At 35.0% G+C, this 23,746-nt stretch overlaps 3 protein-coding genes across 6 annotated transcripts in view; 2 read left to right on the top strand and 1 right to left on the bottom strand.

Moving 5' to 3' along the window:
* Positions 1-9,276, bottom strand: part of plcd3b (phospholipase C, delta 3b) — a 36,015-nt gene extending 26,739 nt beyond the window's left edge. The window contains exons 1-5 of the mRNA XM_043254397.1: positions 8,696-9,276; positions 8,033-8,200; positions 3,480-3,708; positions 1,427-1,556; positions 77-302 (exon numbers count right to left, since the gene is read on the bottom strand). Coding sequence (XP_043110332.1) covers positions 77-302; positions 1,427-1,556; positions 3,480-3,708; positions 8,033-8,200; positions 8,696-8,759 — 817 coding nt within the window. The 5' untranslated portion in view covers positions 8,760-9,276. The remainder of the gene's footprint in view (positions 1-76; positions 303-1,426; positions 1,557-3,479; positions 3,709-8,032; positions 8,201-8,695) is intronic.
* Positions 9,277-9,871: 595 nt separating this feature from the next.
* acbd4 (acyl-CoA binding domain containing 4) lies at positions 9,872-18,088 on the top strand. 4 transcript variants are annotated; one of them, XM_043253935.1, is made up of 11 exons: positions 9,872-10,022; positions 10,234-10,380; positions 10,593-10,713; positions 10,820-10,904; positions 11,059-11,179; positions 11,256-11,384; positions 11,626-11,714; positions 11,900-12,017; positions 16,315-16,529; positions 16,845-16,898; positions 16,998-18,088. In XM_043253935.1, the coding sequence occupies exons 2-11, from the start codon at positions 10,293-10,295 to the stop codon at positions 17,121-17,123; spliced, it is 1,146 nt and encodes a 381-aa protein (XP_043109870.1). In that variant the 5' UTR covers positions 9,872-10,022; positions 10,234-10,292; the 3' UTR covers positions 17,124-18,088. The 4 variants fall into 4 exon arrangements, with proteins under 4 accessions (XP_043109870.1, XP_043109868.1, XP_043109869.1 ...); XM_043253933.1 differs by having other exon boundaries at positions 11,801-12,017; XM_043253934.1 differs by having other exon boundaries at positions 10,218-10,380; positions 11,801-12,017.
* A 1,249-nt stretch (positions 18,089-19,337) lies between these two features.
* hexim1 (HEXIM P-TEFb complex subunit 1) lies at positions 19,338-21,310 on the top strand. The gene is made up of 2 exons (XM_043253937.1): positions 19,338-19,495; positions 19,707-21,310. The coding sequence occupies exon 2, from the start codon at positions 19,723-19,725 to the stop codon at positions 20,683-20,685; it is 963 nt and encodes a 320-aa protein (XP_043109872.1). The 5' UTR covers positions 19,338-19,495; positions 19,707-19,722; the 3' UTR covers positions 20,686-21,310.
* Positions 21,311-23,746: the final 2,436 nt, after the last annotated feature.

Genomic DNA, 23,746 nt, shown 5'->3' with positions numbered 1-23,746 from the left:
AGTAAATTCAAAGGTCATTCTCAATTGTTCAGTTTTTTTCTGTATGTTAATGTCATAGTAAGCAAAGTATGAATACCCCATTCATTGAGCTCATAGGTAAGGATGAGGCTCTGAGCATGTACAAGTGTGTGGTCTTCACCCTGGTCTTTGAGAAATTCACGCAAATCCATGGTGGACATGACATAACCATTAGCGGAGTACTGCTGAAACACTCCATCTAGCTCAGGACGACGTAGTAACTCACGGCAAAACAGCTCAATCTCCTCATGTTCAAGCCGCCCATCTGCTGACTTATCACACTTCTGATAATAAAAGACACAAAGCAAATTATTTTTTCATTTCTGCTTTTAAAGTTAGAAAAAAATACCATGCATGTACAAAAATATGCATGACTTATAACATATTCTTAAAATCCAGTTGTCTTTAGCGTTCATTGTCAGTTTTTTTTCAGCATCACAATTTTTCTTCTGTGATTTAATGTTTGTGTGAACAAGAAACTGCTGTCAACTTTATTTTAGTGACATATTTCCAAATAAAAGTGAGTTTTGAATAGAGGATATAATTATTTTACTGTTCCTCCTCTGTCTCTCACACATGAACTGTGTCATAAAGTTAAGGGTGTGATGGACCCTTCAAAGTGAATGAAGGATGCTCCACCTTTGCAGGATTTCTTAATAGCGCCACAAGGGGTCCCGATGACCGCTCCTGCTCCAATAGTGTGAGAGATCAGCTGCCATAGAGACAGAGTGCATTAAGGCCATGCCCAATGAATTTCCCCCGAATTAACAATCCAACCCCTTTCCATTGATTTGGGCTGCAGGAAGTTGCCTCCTTGTCATTTTGAACTTGTATAAAAACAAAACAATGCCTAAAAGCTGCTGTGTGACAAGGTTTACTTCAAACAAGAACCACATTTTTATGTAGCCACTGAACCATAAAAGCCAGCCTTTAGGGAGATAAAAGTGGATACAGGCAATAAGCCACGAAGAATCAGTAGGAATAATGAGTAATTTGAGGGAAACTGACGCTCAGTATGCCTACATGTGCAGTAAACTTTTTGTCACTGGTAAATCAAATATCCAAATGTCAGTTTTATATATTGTATTTATGTAAGCTAAGCATGTTGCATTTTGACAGTATGCAAAAAGCTATGCAGTAACATTGTGTTTGCTAGTGCCTTGGCTACAGCGCCTAAAATAGTTAGGGATGTTCTTCCCAAAACTGAGAGAATTGCATTTGAGATCGTGAGTGGTTCAGATTTTCTTTAAAGATTACCAAAACAAACTTTTTTAAGTTAAATTAAATTGTTCACCTCAAGACAATGTGCACTAAAGTCCATTTAAATTTTATAAAGACTTTTTAAAGAGTTTTCATATAAAACATCCCAGGTCAGCAGGTCAAGTGCTGTCAGGGAATAAAGGCTCACCTTGAACAGACTGGCTGCATTTTCTTCACTCAGGTCTATGTTGATCATCTTGAAAAGGGTCTGGACCTCCTCGTATGACATCTTGCCATCATGGTTCATATCAGCTTGTTTCAGGTAGCCATAGATCCAGGTAAAAGCAGTCAAGGGTATAAACAGATTAAAAATAGCTACTATGTCTACTTTAAATGTGATGTCTAGGGTTGCAGCTATATTTTGTTTACCAGGAACAAAAAATTAGGATATGAGGACAGTTTGTTTAATAGATTGTACTGTTTTAGTGATTATTCACAGTGTTTAAAAAAATAACAAGAGATACAGTGAATTAAAATAGAATTAACACAGGCTTGGGGTATCATTTAACTTAATTTAAAGTTAAAGTTATTTAAAGTCTTTTTTTTTATTTTCAGTATTGCATATGCTGAATAATCCCAAGTACAAAACAGCATAACCAATTATCAGACCCTCACCTTCTCAGCCTCACTTTAAATCACTTCATACCAAATTACTCTACTTGTTGACTAAACAAATTACATTATATATTTACGGTCAAAAATATTGACATCCCTTGCAATTCTGTCAGAAAATGCACTCTTCTCTCTGAAAATTTTCAATTGTAAATGTTTTTTTTATTTTATTTTATTATTTATTTATTGTTTTTTTGCATTGGAACAAAACACACAAATTGCTTCCTGTAACCATGAATGTGTTCCTTACACCACTCTACTTGAATTTTGGACCACTATTTTGCTAAATTTGAAGGATGCCTTCACCCAACTGCTGTTTTGAGATCTCTCCACAGGTGTTCTATAAATCAGCTTGAATTTGTTTAGAAATTATTCAGGGTTTTTTATCCACAATTCAAACAATCCTTTTCAGTAGTTTTCATTAATTTTGCTCTTCTGTTGCTCTTCATGTCCAGGGAGGTTAGCTACAGTGCCTTGGGCTGTAAATCTCTTAATGATATTGTGCACAGTGGACACTGGAACATTAAAGTCTCTAGAGATAGATTTTAACTTTGAGATTGTCCATGTTATTACACAATTCCACTCTTTATACTTCTTTCTTTTCTCCAAACACAAAGGTTAAGCCAACTTTTCTCCATTTTAACTTGTTGCAAGTGCAATGACAATATTGCCCACACCTGTTACAAAGATGTGTCTAAATACAAATTACTGGAGCATCACTCACTTGAAAAGCAAATATTTCTTACAATTTTGACAAGGTACCAATAATTTTATCCAGTCCATTTTTAAATTCTGTGTGAAATTTGATCAAGATTTATTGTTTTTCTCAATTTTTTGGTTTTTCTTTGTTGTTGTGTGTTGTTTTAGTGCAAACAAAAACAACAAGCATGTGAGCATTAAAACATTTGCAACTGGATCAATTTTCAGACAGAAGTGTGGCAGTTTTTGACAGAATTGCAAGGGTGCCAATATTTTTGGCCATGACTGTATATTTAAATTTAAAAACAATTCTCAAATATAGATGCAAGCAGCAGTTACTGGGCCAAGCACTCCAAAGGCAAAATGCACAGTTGGAAAGATGGTCTGACTCGATTTTGGTGAAAATCGTACAAAGGAGTGAAAGGCTAAAAAGGAGTTCGATATAAAGATTTAAACAAAAATCAAAAGAAGTTTTTTTACATAATTGAAATATATGTTTTTAGCATGAACTAATTAATATTGTGAGATGACCAATTTTATTACAATAGGCTAATGTAACCAAAATTAGCATTTTGTAAAGAAAATGTGTAATGAATGTTTAATTAATGGTTTATTACTCTTGACCAGTAGGTGGCACTGTCAAAAAAGGTATGTGGCTTGGTCAGGTGTCAATGGCACAACGTTTGGTGTAAATATGTCATTATACCTTCAGTGTTTAGCCAATATTTAATTTCTAATGGAGCACAAACTTGACAAATATGTAAACACTTGTTACGCCCTGAAAGAAAAGAAAAGTGACTAAATCACAGCAAAATAATAGTTATGATTTCTCACTTGTCATTTAACTTCACATAGTTTAAAATGGAATCTGATTATTTACTGAAGGATATTTGTCAAGTTTCTCTTTCTGAGTCATGTTGTTGACTCTATCCTGCAGGGTTTGAATGCCACGGACCCAGTGCTGGGCTTCTTCTTTTGTGTCACACTGGAGATCCAAGCTCTTCCTTCCTCCCTTAAACACAATGGTAAGACACTGCTCTTCTGGCAGTGAGGTTGCCAGGTGTCTCAAAGTCTCAGACTTGCATCCCTCCTGCACACACTCCACTTCCATCACAGAGACTAAAAGGAAAATAATTATTTTTAATTTGACAAAACTGGGTCATAGTTTTTCAACCATTTGAATTGATATTGTTGATATTGACAGTAGCACAAAAGTAACCAAACAATGATTGAGCCAAAATGTTTTTAGTTTTATATAGTATAGATTATTTACTTCAACGTGGGCTATATATTTGTGTCCTGTTAGCTGTTTAATTTACATTTCATGCAAAATAAATGGCTGTGATACTAAACCTTAACATCAGCTAATGTCAGTATTTTATACTGATTTAAAAACCAAACCTTACATGACCTGTGTGAACAGAGATTTTTCTTATTGTGAAATCAATAAGATGTTTTGGTATCTTTATTTATCACTGTACTGCAGACAGAAGATAACTGATAAATAATCTTTGTTCATCTCTGCACTGCAATGCCAAAACAAATAATTAATTTTAAACCATAGTAACACATTATAATAATTTTCATAATAATAAATATGTTTTAAACATTCTGTAATTATGTGCTTATTAATGTTTACTAACATTTATTAAATATTACCTAATGATTAACAGATTCTTTTTAAAATGCTTACCAATGTCATAAAAGTTTCAGTTCATATTATCATGCAATTTTAGAAAACAAATACAAATAATTTTTAAATATGCTATACAATAATTAAAAGCTTTTATAATGCAACACTTGAGGTGTGGTACGGGTAAGGTTGATGACAAGTTTGTTGGTAGGTTTGAGGATTGGTTAAGGGGTCAACATTGGGCAGGGATCAATATTAATATTTAGTGCAATATTAATACTACTTTGTTTTGATGAATAAACATTATTTTCTTGAAAAATGTATTTGTTTTCTCCTGATTTATGATTTAAGGAATGTTTAATGATGTAGTATACAGTAGTATACTAATATAATTTGTTTTGCATCGGAATTAAAAGGCGCTTCATTCCAAAATCTAACATTACAAATCTTGTGCCTGCCAAATCTTGTTCATTCACCACCAGAGGTCATTATACAGCATATGGACACTCTTACACCACACTACTACCTCTATTCTCGTTGGCTTGGTTACACCCAGCTAACCACCTTTTACACAAACATGGTTACAGCAGTCTCAGTTTTAGATTTACTTTCCCCCAAGCCATCCTAGGTGTATATGACTTTCTTCTTTCAGTTTTTTTTTTATTATTTATCCTGGCTTATCCAAGTTTAATAATGGTGGTATATAATGTCCATTATTTGAAGCTCCATAAATCATATATATATATATATATATATATATATATATATATATATATATATATATATATATATATATATATATATATATATATATAAATCGCATGGGAAACACCATAATACGAAGAATTATAAAGGCATGAATAACAATGGCCTTTCTGTTTTTATATATTTCTATTAATATAATTTATATCTATTAACTCCAATGCTCTTTAATTGGTTATGTAATTTAGGTGTAAATAAAGTTAGTTGGTTAATTATGGAATTAGAAATACTCGAAAGGCAAAACACTATCACTTCGGTCTTTGAGTTGTTCAGATGCAGACAGTCAACCACCATCCATTCATTAATGTCTGTATAAGTAGGTAAAGAGTTGTTGAAAGACAACCTTCTCTAAAATATTTGATTGAAAAGACAACTTTGAGATTGGTAGATACTTTTTAAATTCAGATAAATCTAAATTAAACGTTCTTTTAATAAAGTTTGCACTACTGCATGTTTAAAACAGGAACAACATCCAAGGAGCACTGTGTAGACTTCATATGATAGACTAAGTCCACCAATTCAGGTAGTGAAATCGGTTTAAAAACATTTAAAAGTGATATACTAATGATGGAGGACTATGCTAATATACTAATGATGGAATTTTAAAAACTTTTTTTGCCATGAAAACCCACTGATCTTCAGCAGACATGTGTCACCCCAGAGGTGAATACATTAGTTTTATGAAAAATATATACAAGCTGCAAAATAATGGCCATTATCCACCATCATTACCAAGACTATAAGAGCAAGGACGCATTTCAAAAAACTCCTCTGTGTTTGTATGAACGACGAAAATCACATACACCTAGCATGGCTTGATGGTAAGTAAATTGTGGGGTAATTTTCATTTTTGGTTGAACTATTCCTTTCAGGCAAGTGAAATATCAGGCAAGTGCATCCTAATGCCGAGCCCCACCTTGATGTGACGATTGGGGTGTGATCGCCCCGGAATGAATTTTCAAATCCACAAGTTATACTATATAGTTATACTATATAACTATATTTATCACAGGCTTTTTAATGAAAATGCAATTGAAACGTCATGTGTACTAGGGCTGCTAATTTAAAGCGTCAATTAGATTAATTAATTACGATGTAAAATAACGCATTTAGCACTCTTGCCCCATCCCAGATCTATCTGACATTTCACGGATGACAAATATGAGGCAGTGCAGCAACACAGTAAGAATGTTCTCAAAAGTCAAGATGTCCCTAAAAGTCAAGATATGGGGCAAAATGCCTGTTTTTTCTGAGTTTTGTCTCGTATTTACATCATATAGTTAAGTCCAATATAACACATAATGCTCTTATACAACTGTTCAGTAAGCAAGAAGGTAATATTGTGCTATGTTGTTGTATGTATTAGGTCAATTTTGCCAACGAGAATATGAATACAAAGCAGAACTGTTCAACTTTTAATTTTATAACTTAAAAGAACCTTCCCAGAATGTTCCCTGTAGGTTACTTTTAAGTTTTATTTTCATAACCTTGAGAGTATATTCCCGGAACGTTCCTTGCTGGTTATTTTTAGATTTTATTTGATAACCTAGAGACACTGCAAGTCAAATAACTATGTAAATTAATTAAAACAGAGGGTCCTGATTATTCCAATTATTTTATACTTTTTTGCAAAATTACTGCTGAATTTCATGTCTGAAATAAGCTTCTAATAAAGTGTAGACACCAAAGTAGTCAAATCGCATTATAATGAAAATATAATTCCAATTTTATATCTGAAATTAAGCCATAAGAGTAGTCAAAGCATATTATAAACACTTAGTTTATTTGTATGTTTCTTTCCTCAGATCTGCACACATCCTCAGATCTGCACACACTCCCAGTACGTGCTTCTTTAGCACACACTTTTCTTCTGTGTTCTAGGAGTCGCATGCTCACAAAATGTAAAAATCAACTGTAATTTGTTTTACTGTTTTACTTAATCGCCACCTCATATAATTATTTAGACAAAAAAGTTAACATAATTAGTTTAAAATGTTAACATATCATAATTTTTTAATTAAAAAATGCACTTCCATTTTGCATATTTTGCATTGCAGTTTGTAATTACTTTGTATTACTTAAATGTCAGTCTAGCTGAAATCTTAAAAATACTAATGTGGTTCATTTAAACTGATTCTGGAAATACAGCAAGTTTGATCTTGTTTGATAGTATTTTTTAACTTTTAAAACAGCTCAGCATTACCTTTTTCTTTTGAAATTGAAATAAAAAAATACTTTTTTTCCCATTTAATTTGGTTTATCTGTACATTAAATTAAAATTTTGATGGTAATGTCAGGAATTAAATTAAAATTTCTGGTTGTTGTAATGAAGTGATTAAAATTAATTGGCTCAACAATAGTACATTTTGTATACATTAAATCCACAAGATAATTCAAATGAACATGATTTGATCTCACTGGTTGAAAATGACTTTTGCTATTTGGTTTTACTTACCTAGATTAAGTTGAGATAACCTGGGAGTGCTAAATGGATTCTAATCTTACCCATTTTAACTGGGGGTGGAGGGGTGAGATGCTGTGGAAGTGAATGGCTATTGGTTTGGCTACCAACATCCTTCCAAATAGTGGGTGTTCACACACATGTTTCAGCCACATCACAAAACATGATCTTTCTAACTAGGAGAAATTATAGAGCATAATTCTAATTTAAGGCATCTGCACAGTTGCCAGGGCAATGATGATAAATTCATGTGAACTATATGGTACAGACCATAAAGTGAACGGCTGCTCTCTTCCCACCCAGTCTCAGACTGTAATTAGAGTGTACAGTAAAGCTCCGAGAACCCCCTCCATCTGAACTACAAATAGAATATCCCTGTAATGACTGTCAGTGCTGTAGTCAGTAGACCTGAAGCTTGTTTAGACAGCCATAAATAGGAGGTATATTTACCGGGAGGTGCTCTTACCGTTCCAAAGCACAGAAAACAAAACATCACTTATAATCTACATACCTACAGCTTCTTGAAAACATTATTTTTAACATTTAGAACACTACACAGAAATTATTTGCTGAATAATACAACTCACAGGACTGCTGACTTTTGGCTTTGTTGGTGGCCTTGTTGGACTCACACCAGACAGTGACTCCATCATTCATCAGCTTTAGCATGCGCTTCCTCTTCCAGCGTGGAGAACGCACTTTCGTCATAGACGACCCCTGGAGCATCCTCTTCACATCATCATCGTCCTGGACCCCTGCAGAGTTCATTAATACGTCTAAAGATTGTGGCATTTCAAAAATCATTTGCATTTGAGACAGCATTTATTCAGAGCACATTAATTCTAAATGCACTTAAACAAGTCTGCATATTCACAAATTATCAGAAAAAGCAATAAAAATGAACTGCATACATCAACCCCTGTTTAGTAAAACACATTTTAATAGCATTTTTGAAACCTTTTACAGAATTTAATTGTTTGAACTATTAGAAGCACTCTGCTAAACTCCAATACTGTCACATCTGACTAATAACATCTTGAAATGAATCACAAAAGGGTATTTCATTCATTTCAAAAAGATTCATTTTCATTAATCATGACCAAATGATCAGTGGAATGAGAATATCTCATTGTGTGGTAGAACCCGCACAAATGTATGTAGCTGTGTGTGTGTGAAACCTAATGATAATAATAATAATAATAATAATAATAATAATAATAATAATAATAATACCAATGATAATGTCTTACCCATTTTTATCATGGGATCGTCTGGTTTAAGTTGGGACGTCCCGGCACCATTCTTTCTCAACATGACGCAGTAGGTCGTTGTGCGTCTTAAACTGGAGTTTATGTGGATGAATACACGGATGGTTGTCCGGATAGTGTGCGCTAACTCTAATACAGCTCCACATGAATATGTAAGAAAACAGAATAGGCACTGCCCCTGTATAATGAGCTCATGAATGTTAAAGAGCGGCTATTGTTATTTGACATAACATTGGCTTCGGTTTTATTTCTTCAGTCTACGAGGTACAAAAATTCGAACATACATAAATATAACGAAATTGATGCCGCTTAAAAGTGTATAAACACAGACGTATATGCTATTGTCCTATCTGTGCTCTAGAACTGAATGATAAACATCGACGTATATATTCATGAAAGCAGGTCGTTTAAATGAGATTAGACGCAGGCGTGAAGAATAAATAAAAAATACAGCGACGATATATTCAAAATAAAACTTAAATACACCGACAATTTATAACAAACGGGTTGATCGAGGCTGGACTGCATCATAAATTCTTACCATACACGGCGCTGTGCTGACGATTTTGTGCTGAGATTAGGATTAACGAAATGTCTCCCTCTAGTGATCTCAGTTAAAATAAAATAATAAAATAAAAAAAGTAAAATGAAAATGAAAATCTGCAATTTAACGTTTGTATTAATGCTTTGCCAGATATTGAAGTTAAAATATTTGAGCCTTTTATTTAAATGAAATCAGTTTTTTCTGAAAATATGTCACTCACTTATTACAATGTCCAAGCTAAATGCACTAGTAGTGAGAAAAGCCACTGAAATGTTTAAAGGAAAACATTAAAAATACATATTTTTTTAAAAGCTATACGAAAATAAATAAATAAACACAATTTTCTTTAAAAAACGCATTTTTGTATGCTGAAATATTATTATTATTACTATTATTATTATTATTGTTGTTGTTGTTGTTATTATTATTAGTAGTATATCTTATTCTTATCGTATATTCTTTCTCTCTCTTATTTATCTATCTATCTATATATATATATATATATATATATATATATATATATATATATATATATATATATATATATTTTTTTTTTTTTTTTTTTTTTTTTTGGGGGTGGACGGATACCAATCATTGCCGTAATGCTCCATCACGTGACTGAACCAGGAAGTGAACTCCTGTCCGAAATTTCAATAGGCGAAAGATCCTTTTTTTTCTTTCTTTTTTTTTTTTTTTGACTGTACAAGATGCACAGATATTGTCTTATTAGTGATTAGGTATAATGGTAGCAGGATTACAGGGCAGGTGAGTTAACCCTCGTTTGTTGTGTTTGATCCACTGGTTAATAACCTGAAATCAGAAAGGACATAAAATCTAAGACTCCTGGAAGACTAATAATTATAATGATTGTAATGAACTATGTGGGGTCGGGGTAATCAGAGAGCACACTTTCTTCCAACACTTGATTTGAAAATAACAGAATAACACATTTGTCACCAGTGAATATAATTCACAGGTTGTCCAGTTAATGAACATTCGGCTGCAGGAGAGTGGGGAAAATAGACACCATACGATATGCCAGCTCTTACAATGTCAGAGATCGAGGACTGTCAAAGACGCTTTCAGGCGGCTGTCGACGTCATTCAAAGCCTACCCAAAAATGGTAGCTTTGCTCAGCATTGACCAAAAATTGTATTATCGATGAATGGCATAATCATTTTTATGTTTAACATCATCATATTTTAAAATCTGCACAGCTTGTCATTGCAATTATTTCTGTAAATATTTAAATATGAATGTACATCATCGAACTGATTTGCATAATTTGCAGCATCTCGTGAGACTTGGGATAAATTTTAAATCGCATTTGCATAGGTTCCTACAGACCCTCTTATGAAGTGATGCTGCGGTTTTATGGTCTATACAAACAGGCAGTCTGTGGCCCATGTACAGTGTCACGCCCTGGATTCTGGGACCCTGTAGGCCGTTACAAATGGTAAAGCTTTTAACCAGCTATAAAAACCATATTTGGTGCTATGTAAAGTTTTCAGAGCTGTCGGAAGATTTAACTTCATGGCATGTTTTTTCTGGTCTTGTGTCAGGGATGCTTGGAACCAGCTTGGAGATATGAGTAGAGAGAATGCCATGACTGCTTATGTGAATGAAATGAAGAAAATTGCACAAGAGGTGGGAGAGCTTCAATAATACCAAATAAATTCATAAAACCACTTTAGGGAAAAATATTAGAAAATATTCTTTAAAACAAATTTGTGTTCAGAACAGCCAAGCAAATTATTTTTCCCCCATATAAATTTATTTGATGTTATGTATTTTTTTACAGGTCATAGACACCATGCAAATCAATGAGAAGACTGCATCCTTTTTTCACTATTTTGAACCTCTCTATCATGTCATTCATGATATGCCCAGACCTCCAGAGGCACTTTTATCTCTCAGATCAGGTGAGCGTTTATTTATTTTGATAAAATACAGTATGTTCTATGTGATAGATGTATGATTTTGGTGTGCATTTCAAAGATGTAAATGCCGGAGAACCAACTGACAGTTGGGCTGATCATGAAATGGAGAGGGCAACTCAAGAACCAGCTCTTCAACTGGAGGACAGAGGGATGATCCCTGAAAGTGAACTTCAAGCTGATAGCACAGGTAGTGGAATTATTTCTATGAATGGATCCTGAATATTTGTACAAACAAATACTTGCAGTTTTACTCTGACAATTTACATACATTTTTTGTCTTTGAATTATATTGCTACCTACTGTGGCTGAAATGTACCAGTTATCACTATCCAGACATGTCTGACCCAATTTGTTATTGAAACATTTCACAATTGCATAATTAATGATTGTGTATATTTCTTCTCTTTTGTTGCCAAATATGTGTGTAGAGGCACCTGTGTCAGAGGTTCAGGGGCCAACTAGTGACTCAGAAAGTGAAATATTCTGTGACTCATTGGATCAGCTGGACACTGTTAAGGTCTAAATTTTGACTAAGTCTAATTAAAATTTGTGTGACGATCTATGTCCCGCATTTTGTACAGTTTATTTTTTGTGTACTTACAGCCTATTGCAATGCCAGATGGCAATAGCAGTTCCCAAAATGACGATGCACACATTGAGACCTCTGGAATCCAGGAGAATCATTACAACCCTCTCTCTCAGGTGACTCAGATCGGTGCCGGACATGGTGGTGAGGGGGCAGAAGATCGGCATGGTCCTCCCAAGAGAAGGAGAACCACAGGGAGAGAGGGGATGCAGCAGGGCTGGAGGGACCCCTCCGGTAGGTTATCACACATTATAAAGCTAAAGCCCTCTTTGGCTTATTGTTGTCAATATTACAAGTAAAACCATTAGGGGTGGGAATCTTCAGGCACTTCACGATTCACCCAAATCTAATTCCAAAACTTCTTAAATCTACATTTTCCCCCAATTGCAATCTCCCAAATGCATCTTTACAACTTTACATCTTAACCAACATTGGAGTTTCTGTGTTTTTTTGTTATAGTTAAAATGTCTATGTGTTAGTACTGTCATCTTAAAAGTAGGGATGTGAATACAGTTCAGTTAAGATTATCATTGTCAACACAATGGCCCGGTTTCACAAATGTGGCTTAGCTTCAGCCAGGACTAGACCTTAGTTAAATTAAGATCTTTAAGCAACTTTTGCAAAAATGCCTTTAAAGAAAACATTACAGGTGTGCATTTTGACACAGAACTATGACACTGACATATTTTAAGATATTTTTGTATTTTCAGTTGAGACAGCTCAAACATACACATTTCAAATCAAATTTATTTTGTGCAAAAAATGTTTTATATAAGCAGACCACTTTTTTAAAACAATTCATTTCTTTGTGAAAAAATTACTTTCTACTGTTCTTTGAGTTTGCAGACAATAGTTACGGCATTTTCCTCAAAAAGGCTGCATTCAGACTAATGCACATCTCTTTCAATATATCAGATGTTTTTCCCTGCTCTGAAAACATAACTGTCGATGTGTTTCATATAAAAGCATTAGAAAATGCTTGTGCATTTAACCGCAGCCTTGTCTCACAGTGAGCACGTGTCGCACACATGCCATATGCAGGGAAAAAAACTCAGAAATGATTTTGAAATATTCCCAATCAATTTACAATAATTGAAGAGAGAATCACGATGCAATCCAGGATTTTTTTTCTCACCTAAAAACCATGTAACAATATTTTGGTAAATTTTGTAAAGTAGTTTAAAATGTGCACATGCACGGATCACTACATTTACATAAGCTTTTGAGATTTTGGGGTCAGTAAACCCAACTAAAGTGCACTGAAACCATTTTTCTAGAGAACTGGGTTGTTCATGTTATAAAAAGGGAAGCCACTGCCAGTGGTGGACATAACCAATAAGCAAGGTGAGCGTTTAGGACTCCAGGCACTCAAGGAGCATGGTTGTCGCCCAGCCCTAGTAGCCAGTAACACAATGGCAAATGGTGTTAAATTTAGAATTCGGTTACCACTTGAAATACTGTAGTTTATGTAGTGTATGTTTATTGCTGATTTCTGTGCACTCACAAATCCTTTCATTTGTAATAAAGAAAGTGCAGACAGTACAGTATGCAAATAAAAGATTCGGTCTGTATTGTAGAGTCTCGTTGCTTATAGCGGAGCTTTGTAAGATTGCAATGAACTGAAGTGAGTGACATCTTTTAGTGATTTTAAATGGAGAGCTCTCTGAACAGTTTAAAATGCTGATTATAATGCATTAATAATTTTAACAAAAGCTTTGTTTTTTATGCTGCAAACAGAACGAAAAACGTAGACAAACTGCAAAGTTTTGGGAATGACATCCACATATAAATGCATTAACTGTTAAAATTGCAGCATTAAACTAGATATGCATTAATCTATATTAAACTAGATATGCATTAGGACTAAAGCACCCTCACCGCCACACCCTCTGTGTGTTCAGAGGCATCTCCAGAATTCATTATTAATAACATAATGATTATAAATGGCAAATTGATTAAATGTTTAGTTTTAAATTATTACATTAGTTGTAAATTAAATCATTTAAATTATTAACACAGAAAAAAAATTAAATATATAACTCATATAATTTTTGTTCAGCTGACAGCTATTTGTCTCGTAACAGAGACTTCATTTCACAGTATATAGAGTTATGGTTCGTATTAAGTTAAGGACATATACCTTAATTCACTTACAGTTATTCAATGTGGTTATGTAATTATGTTGTAGGTGTATACACCGATGAGCGTATCTGACAACTAAATGGTGTAGTAAGTGCAGTTCACACAACAGTATATTTACCATCCCAGGAACAACTTTTGGTCAGTAGAATGTTGAGTGTCAAAATGGAAAAAGCTGCCAATTTATCTGAGTTTGATAAGGGATAAGTTGTGATGGCAAGGAACTTCAATCGTAGAAAATAGCACGTCTTGTGGGTTATTCACATTCTGCTCGAGGTGCACGAATGGCCAAATGATGAACTGTTGTCCAGTCTCATGTCTTCTATAGCCTATTGATGCCAATGGGGAGCTGAGATTGTCACAACACTGTCCACAGCAACAGCAGGGTCAAAGTACAACAAATCAACATCAGCTATTGTGAGATTGAACCATGGATAATTGGAAAAAAATTGGCTGTTCTTATAAATCAAGATTTCTGGTGCATTAGATGTGCCAATTATCAACAGAGGCTCTGGGACCTGGATGCACTGTTGGGTGGAAACAGGCTGGTGGTGGCAGTGTGATGCTGTAGGTGATGTTTTTATGGGACACTTTAGACCCCATTATCCCAATAGCAAAATCTCTGACAGCTACCAGATGTCTGAATATCATTGTAGACCAATTGTGCACCCATACAATGTAATTATGTTTTCCTTGCTGATAATGGCCATAACCAATAGGATAATGCGCCATGCCACACTGCTGGTATGTCAAGGAGTAGTTTGAGGACTTTCTGTTGAGACCTTGGAATTTCCACAGAAACAGGAAGTTAGAAAGGGATATACAGTGTGCCCTGTTAGTGCTACACCGGTTTTGCAAAAAAATGCTGCTGCAAAAAAAAATATCGAATAGATTACTTCTTTAGATTAAATTAAGAATTGTTACTACTGGAAAAAAGTGAGAATGTTTAGTAATAGCATTAAAAAAGTGTGTTATGTGTGCTTGTGCATATGGCGTTGGTGTTATCTCTTCTTCGTGTCTAATTACTGATTCTTGAGAAGTGAGACAAAACGTTGCAAAATTGAAAAACTAAAGCCTTGTATTCAGATACAATAATTTAGAATCATAATTTAGAATACATCATTTGTTGCCTCTATCTATTTACATTCACCAGGATCTTAATATCTAGATTTAAACATCCTCACAGATGATTCAAAAGTGATCAGGACACATATTATCATTATACAAACAAACTGTGTTATGAATAGATATGTTTTATTCAATGTATTGTGTTCCTTCGGCCTTATGTTCCCTCAATCATCACTCTGCTAGAAGTGATTACTTTTAATCCACAATAGCAATATATGCTTTCTGGTCACATATTAAGTATTTTTATATTATTAGAAATATAAAAAAATATATATAATTAAAAAGAATTGAATGTCACCTCTTTCACTGGCCTGTCATTATCATCAGAAAGAATATCCCACGGTGGTGACATCTGTTGGATGTAGACAAATTTGAGATTTTCACAAAACAGAGATCATGTAGCAACCAGTTTGTTTGTTGTGTTTTCTCTGTTGATGCCAGATGATGATAGTAGAACCTACTTTATGAAAATAAAATTATCTAAATATTTCAGATTTTTCATATTTCTATTTTTTAGAACTCAGAAGATGGTGTTGACATCATGGTTGTGACAGGAAATACATTAGGATTTAAAATATTCAAAAACTATAAAACTAACTATAGCTTGTCTGACACTGATGTACTTTGCAGAGATGGCAAATGGGTCATTTAGAGCAATGACTGCTCCTGATTCACCTTTTTTTTCTTTTTTTTTTTACATTTTAATAAATGTCTGACAGTATTGACAAAAAGTTGGGACACAACTTTTGAACATTATGAAACGTGTCTTAAGTGTAATGTTGATATTTTATTTCCTCCACTGCACTTTAAAATATAGTATTCTGAGTAGAATTCAAATGGGTTGGATACATTTGTAGTCTAAACATGATCTGCTCTACAATACTGTCGCTGGACTGAAGTAACATATACATAAAAACAAGTTTTGCTCACCAAGACTGAATTTATTTAAATAAAATACAATAAAACTGATATATTGTAATAATATTATTACAATTTGAAATGACTGTTTTATGTTAATATATATTTTTAAACTATTTATTTTAATTTAAATAAAGTAATTTATTCCTAAAGTCGTTACAGCATTCTTTAGTGCCACTTGATCCTTTAGAAATCTTTCTAATATGCTGGTTTGGATTTATATACGGAAGAATTGAAATTGCCTTCATGTCTAAGGCAAATTTCATTCAAAATATCTTAGTCAGATTATTAGTGCAAACAGACCAGGGTGATCTCAAAAGTGTGGTATGCATATGTTTTGTTCCAGGTTATATGGTTCCCCGCAATGCTAGGAGGGTGGAGCAGCTTGCCTCAGGGGCTGGTTCAGGGCAAGGGGGCAGAGATGATTCTAAGGGTGGGCCTGACAGGTTACAGAACAGCCAGGTGCAGCAGCAGATTATTCTAGCCTTGCAACAACTCAGAGAGGACATGCAGAGCATCATGCGACGACTAGAGTTGGTTGAAGACCTTGCAACTGCAAATGTAAGGAAGCTGAATAAAGTAAAAGACAAAAATTGCATGTTATTTGTCAAAATGGAGCAGTATAAGGAATAGAGACAGAATCCTGCATGGTTTCAGTTTGCGAATGTTTATAAAGAATAGGACGGATTTAAGAATCAAAGAAATAGTAAAAGTAACATTTTGATCTCCAGAAAGAATAGACATAAATGTTATAATGATACATCTTTATTTTGTTGTTGTTGTTGTTCTTTAAAATGATTTTGATAAGGAAATAAAAACTGTATTTTATTTTGATAAATAAATACAAATATTTTTTATCTGTATATTTATTTTAAGGCTCAAAGTTCACAGCGGAGATCCCATTTACATTTGACAGCTGCAGAAACTGAGGTAAAACTTGTGACAGACTTGGTATGAATTTCAGTACTCAATGGCTTCTTCAGTGCTGTGTATTTTAATTAAATATGTGTAAATATTTCTATTTTACAGGAGAAATGGTGGCCATTTGACATCTCTGGACGTACATTACTGCTGTTGTTAATGTGGCCTTTTGTGACTCAGGCACTGATGTTTCTACTGAGATGGAGGAAGAGAAAGATTAATGTGTGCTTATGAGTTTACTGAGTTCAAAATGAAAGTAGAAGTCACAATGATAACTAATTAATTGTGACCTAGCGTTCAGTGCTTTAAATGTAGCACTTTGTTAGCATGAGGTGAAGAGAGGAAGATCTCATATCTCTGAAATCTGATGATTTAATCTTGTATGAACAAGATAACTGCAGTGCTTAGAGATACCCTGGAGTTAATTATTTTATTTTATGGCCATGATGTGTTCCATTGTAATTCTGTAGCCATATGTAGAAACTTTGTCAATAATGTATTAATATACATAATATTGTACTTTGAAAATAACTCATGTTTATTAGTTTCTTTGTGCTGATGGTTGAATTTGATATTGTAAATGCCATCTGCACCACAACACAGTATTACGGTTCTACTGATTTGGTTTGTAGGATGTTGCACTTTGTAGAACTGACTGAAAAATGTATGCAATCAAAAAAGCCTTAAATAAATACAGGGGCCTTCATGCTGGGAATGTGTAGAAGCTATAGCTCGGATATGAGAAAAAAGAACCAGCATATTCTGACCATGTTCTATAATGAAGGAATACACATAAATAAACTAAAACAAATGGATTTTATATAATGGTCACCCATTTGTTACTGTATTATTAAACATACAAAGCAGTTGTTCACAGACATAACTTATGTTTGCCGGGTTGTTTACTTTGCAACAACTGAGTTGAAATGAGTACTAGATTAGTAACACCTAGGGGAGTAAATTAAACTAAATCCATCTCTTCAGGAACTACTATATTAGATTTATTTATCTAGGTAAATCTCAGGTACTGCCCTATCGACACAGTGGAATTAAACCAAGTTATCGAGACTCTTCGGTTCTTCATGTGATTGTTGCCATCCACAAAAACACCAACACCAGTTCTCTCCAAAGTCTGTGTTTTGCAAATGCATTTATATGAACCTTTTCAACACTACTGAATAAAGATGGCAAGAGTGCAATGCTATGTTATGAATGATACTTTTACTCTTTGTCGACAACATGGCAGTCTTTAAGAATAATAATAATAATAATAAAAAAACTTAATGTAAAAAATTATATAGAACAGGTCGTGTGTTTTGTTTCGCATTAGTTCGTTTAACAGATGCCAGGCAGCTAAGGCTAACTTCCCTAGCACGACTTAATTCTGGGCGAGCCAAACAACGGTGTTAATTTTGCAAGTATATCCTATATAAATTAAGAGACAGTGCGTTGTTATCTTATAGGTCGACTTATTCGAAAATAGCGTTGAAGGGGTAATTTTTTTCGTAATACAATAAATCTTTGCAAACTAGCATGGACCTAATTCTATTTTATCTAGCCTATAGAGAGACTATTGAGAATTCGGAGCGTTTAAATGTCTACGTGAAATACATGTACAATTGTTTACATTGCTAGCCTTAGTTGTAACCAGTTTGCTTGTGGTAGCTTTTTTTTTACGTTAATCTAGACTCCATTACCCAGGTACGTTAGCTGGCTAGCGAACAATCAGGTTGCTAAACAATCGCTTCTGCTTTTAATCGTTTGAGCTCAATGCAAGAAACAAGGACTTTTTTACTTTATGTTGCGACATTTGACTTTAACAAGGGGAAATACTTCAGTCAATATAAACTTCAACCTCGTCATCTTGACAGAAATGTTACAATTGACTTTCCTAGTAGAACATAATGCTTGAAACAAGAACTACTTTTTGCTTGAGGGGTGATCGATCCTCACAAGGGCTCGGGGTATGCGTTTAATTGTTAGGGTGCGCTTCGAAATAAACAACCGCGATATGGTATACTACAGCGTGCGCTTTGTAGTACAGTTTGACATCGACATAATTTGTGAGGCTTTTTTTTGGGTAAATACGTGAAAATTTAATGAATCGAAGAATGGGGCGGATGTTTCTACCTGCTTCTGTTATGCTTGGTAGCGTCCACTAGAGCGACCGGGACAGCTTTCTTTTTGATCGACAATAAAAGCTACCAATCAGAATGCTTCGATTGGACAGTGCGCGCACAAAAAACTTTTTATCCAGTGAAAATTGCGAGTAGGCGTAGCCCGTTCGGGGCCGAAAACAGTCGCTGGATTGTGGGTAATGGAGTTTTTTTACGGCAGAGATCGTCGTGTTCGAATGCCTAGCAGAACTTCAAGTCCCACAAAGCAGAAAAAAACTGGAGGACTGGCCGCATGCGCCTTTAGGTGGGGGAGGTAATAAATTCAGAAGCCCCAGTCTTCTCCGTATCAGAAGCGAATTGGAGTTTGCATGGAAGGGAAATGTTGTCGTACTCGTCAAGAAAACAAGTCAATAGTAGACGGAACAGAACTAATTTATATTAACATTCTCAGATAGCATAATAACTCAAACACGAGATTGGAGTTGAACGGTGAGCTAACTCAAATATAACTTAATGCTAGTTTTTTAAATGCTGTATCTTATGTTGAAATGTTCGTTCACTTTTAAAAATCATTTCCCGTTTTCTTCAGTGTTTGGTGAATTGTTTTAAATGACAGCGGCGAGGAACCTGATCTCTATTTATACCTCAGTTTAGAAGGGTGTCCCTCACCTCACTGATCACAAACTTGTATCTCCTTCAGGTGGGAGTGTACAGTTATGGAGCTTAATAAAGAAGAAGCTGCACTGGAGGATGACAGCAGAGGGCGGCAGAGGGATGGTCTGACAAGTGTCGTCTCCTCGAAACAAGTGCAAAGAAACCAGCTGGAGATCTGTCCGGGTTTGGTGTCTGGAGATACACATCCTATGTGCCGCGGCCGGGATAGGAGTGATCCGGAGCCCAAGGCTGGTGACGCAGCAAGTGACGACGGCTTTCCTGTGGATAAAAAGAGAGACAGTGATTGCACGACAGTAAACACCGAGGGGCTGTCAGATGGCCGGCAGGGCAAGAAAAAACACCGGCGACGACCTTCCAAGAAGAAGCGCCGCTGGAAACCTTACTTCAAATTAACCTGGGAGGAGAAGAAAGAGCTAGATGAACGTGAGACCGCCCGTGCATCTCGGGTGCGCGCTGAGATGTTCGCGAAAGGTCTGCCCGTTGCCCCATACAACACCACCCAATTTCTGATGGAGGAGCACGACCGCGAAGAACCTGACCTCAACACGGAGCTAGGCGGCAGAAAGTCTGGGGCGATTCGCTCCGATGACACAGCTAGCGAAGATGAGAATTTCGAAGGAGAAGATGAAGACGAGGAAGAGGGCGGCGGTGGCGGAGGCAGCGACGGTATGGGCAGACCCGGGCACGCAGGCGGAGAGTTTTTGCAGAGAGACTTTTCTGAGACCTATGAGCGGTACCACGTCGAGACTCTCCAAAATATGTCTAAACAAGAACTGGTTAGGGAATACCTGGAGCTCGAGAAATGTATGTCACGGTTAGAGGAAGAGAACAACTGGCTTCGCCACCTCCGTAGAAACCCCGAGTCCCCGGCAGACGGCACCGGCGTTCAGCGCGTGCGGGAGCTGGAGATTGAGGTGGAGAGACTGAGAGCCGAGAACAACGAGTTATTACTCAAAACCCCTAAAAGCAAAGGTCCAGGACTCGATCAGTCTCAGTCGTGTTGAATCAGTGTTTTATTCCTGTTGTACGTCACATCGTTGCACTGTCTTACTGTAAACAAATGTAAACATCTCTTTGGTAGCCAATACCCTCTCAGCCTTTGCCGTTTGAAGGTTATATATTTTTTATGGTTTTTATAATGTTGTTTTTTTTTTTTTCTCTCTTAGGACAGAATTTTATTTAAATCTTTCATGCGCTCCCACATATTTGGTCAAGCCACAACAATATACGTTTGTGATTTGTACAATTGAACTCTGAAAAAATGAATAACCTACAATGTTATGTATAAAATTAAAGAAAGATCAGAGACTACTCTTGTTAATTTTCTGAGTATATGCCATAACCTCACAAATTAAATTTCAGTTGTCAATTGCCATAGTACTTAAATATTTAACTTGCATTTAATTTAAAAACAAAACATTTAGCGCTTCAGATTCCTATTTGTTGGCGCACATGCTTTATGTGTGTTGATGCATGGTAAGACCGTATGTTGTAAACCGTGGGAAACCGTTTATGGTGTTTTGCCCAAATATATTAAATTATTTTGTATTTTAGTTGTAATTTTATTTGTCTTTTTATGTTGCCTGCTATATTTTGTCAGTGTTTAAATTATAAATATCCAAACCTTAATTTTGAGGAGTTTTCATTTTCGTTCTTAATTTTCCTGCAACTAGAAAAAAACTTTTCAAGTGAACTTGTAAACATTTTTGCATAGACCTAAATGACTGATCAATTTAAAATTGTGAAATATCCAATCAAATAAGTGAAAGTGTCATGTATAAGTACAGAAAATCAGTTTTGTCTGAATATTGTTTTAATGTACAAAATGGTCAATGACTGTATAGACAGTCTACCTACAGAGGTTAACATTTAATATGTTTGGAAACCCAAATTATTTTAATTGTGTAAATCTCACAGTTTTTGTTGACACATGCACTCCGCATAGAAAGTCAAAATTCTTTATATAACAGCACAGATGTAAAGCAGTGAAAGACTACTATTAAAAAGATTTTTTTATATTCTATCATATTTAGTATACAAACGCAGAGGATAACTTAGCAAGGCTGACTTTGTTAAAAAAAATTGGTCCACACAATTACCCATACACTGTACATTCTAAAGGAAAGTATAACATTTAGTATACATTAAATCGAGTGTCGGTCACAAAAGATTAACTGCACAGGTGCAGGGCCGTACCTGGATGGGAGACCTCCTGGGAAGAGGTGATGGTGAGGTTAACAAAGGGTGTTCTCCCTGTGTATTGAGTGCGTCCTAGCATCCCAATACAGTGACAGGGACATTATAATATCAAAATGCATTACATTTTGGATGAGATGTTAAACTGAGGTCCTGACTCTGTGGTACGTAAAAATCCCAGGATGCCTTTCAAAAAGAGTATAGGTTTGCCCGTTGACATTCTGGCCAAATTTGCTTATTAGTCTCTGTTTATCATCATGGCCTCTTAATCATCTCTATATTTACTGATTGGTTTCATTGCTTTGTCTCCTTTCCACCAGGTTGTGGTTGGCATTCTAGTGCACTATGGCTACAGTCACATTATCCAGGTGAATGCTGCACTCTAGTGGTGGTTGAGAAGTAAAACCCTTCACAAAGTAAAACACTTTGAATGCTTAGAGAAATTGTATTTTAGATTGTATTTGTTTTTTTGTTTTCAGTGTGGCCAAGTATGGAGTCCCAAACTCAGAATTTGTGCTCTGCATTTAACCTATTCAACACACAGGGAGCAGGCAGCAGTGGCTGCAGTGCCCTGCGAGAGAGCTGCTTATTCACTCCTCCCACAGACAATTCCTGCTGGACCTGAGACTTGTATAATAAAATGTAATGAATAATTCTTGGCTCAATCAAAACAAAATGATTTAAAAAAAATTCTGCCATTTAGAATTTTTTTAAAAACCTACTTTTGCAAACTAGTTCTAGGTTTTTCACCGGACCAGAACCAAACCACAACAGAAATATTCTCTGTTATTATCAAAAAAAAAACAAAACGTTGCAATTTCTACTCGCTGTTGCATAGGGAAACCAATAAAAGGAGCAGAGATGATTTTTAATTAAATAGCTATCCACATTTTTAAAGTAAGCCTGTGGGTGAGGCTTCTGGTTTATTAGATGCTATAGGTAAATAACAAGGAGAGTAACAACGTGCAGTAAATAATTGTTCATAATTAATATAATACATTAAAATAGCATGATAAGATACCACCAATGTGGTGAAAACGTGTCAGATGCCTTAACAAGCAAAGTTTAATAGAGGTTAGACCATAGGTGGCACCAGAACTTTTAAAAGAGCCTTAAAACAATATTTCTGTAGCAAATTGCCAAAATCACCATGATAACATTTAATATTACATTTTGTCAAACTTCTATTTTGGAATTCTCTTTTGCAATTATGACATTATGATTGCAACAAGAAAAAAAACTGAAAATTGCATTTTTTAAGAGACAAACTATTGTGAGCATTTTGATGTCATTTAATTTAAATCTCAACATCTTTAGAAATGTGTTTACATTTGTTAGTATGCTTAGTTTGTATTAAGTATTATACTTTTTCATTGCAGGTTCATTTCAGAATCAAGAGAAGCCATCATCAATTTGACAGGTGCTGCAAATGCTTTCAATACAAACAAATAAAGAAATGCACTACAAAATAATACAACCAAGTAAAAAAAAACATTTTGCAGTGCATTTCTTTATTTGGTTGTCTTATCAAATCGATGAAGTTCATTTGTACAAGCTTTTTTCTATTTGCAGTGCATTTCTGGTTGTGTTGTGAGCTTTTGCTATGGAAGCCTGTTTATGCTACAAAAATATATAATTTTAAGTCATAATATAAATAATATAATATACAATATAAACATAATATAAGACATAATAATGAGATACCTCTGAATGTAGCCTAATCACTAATCTCTGGTAAAATTGGCCATGTTTTCTCTGCATTGCTGTTGATTAGAACTTACTGTTTGATTTTGCTTACTGGATCCTTGGTCTTTCCTGGAGTTTATTGATTTAAAAGATAAGATTGCAAAAACCTGCTTTTTAAATTTC

The sequence above is a fragment of the Puntigrus tetrazona genome, chromosome 12, assembly GCF_018831695.1.
Source record: "Puntigrus tetrazona isolate hp1 chromosome 12, ASM1883169v1, whole genome shotgun sequence".
NCBI lineage: Eukaryota > Metazoa > Chordata > Actinopteri > Cypriniformes > Cyprinidae > Puntigrus > Puntigrus tetrazona.
Note: the sequence above shows the minus strand (reverse complement) of the source record. Positions and strands in the feature narration are given on the sequence as shown.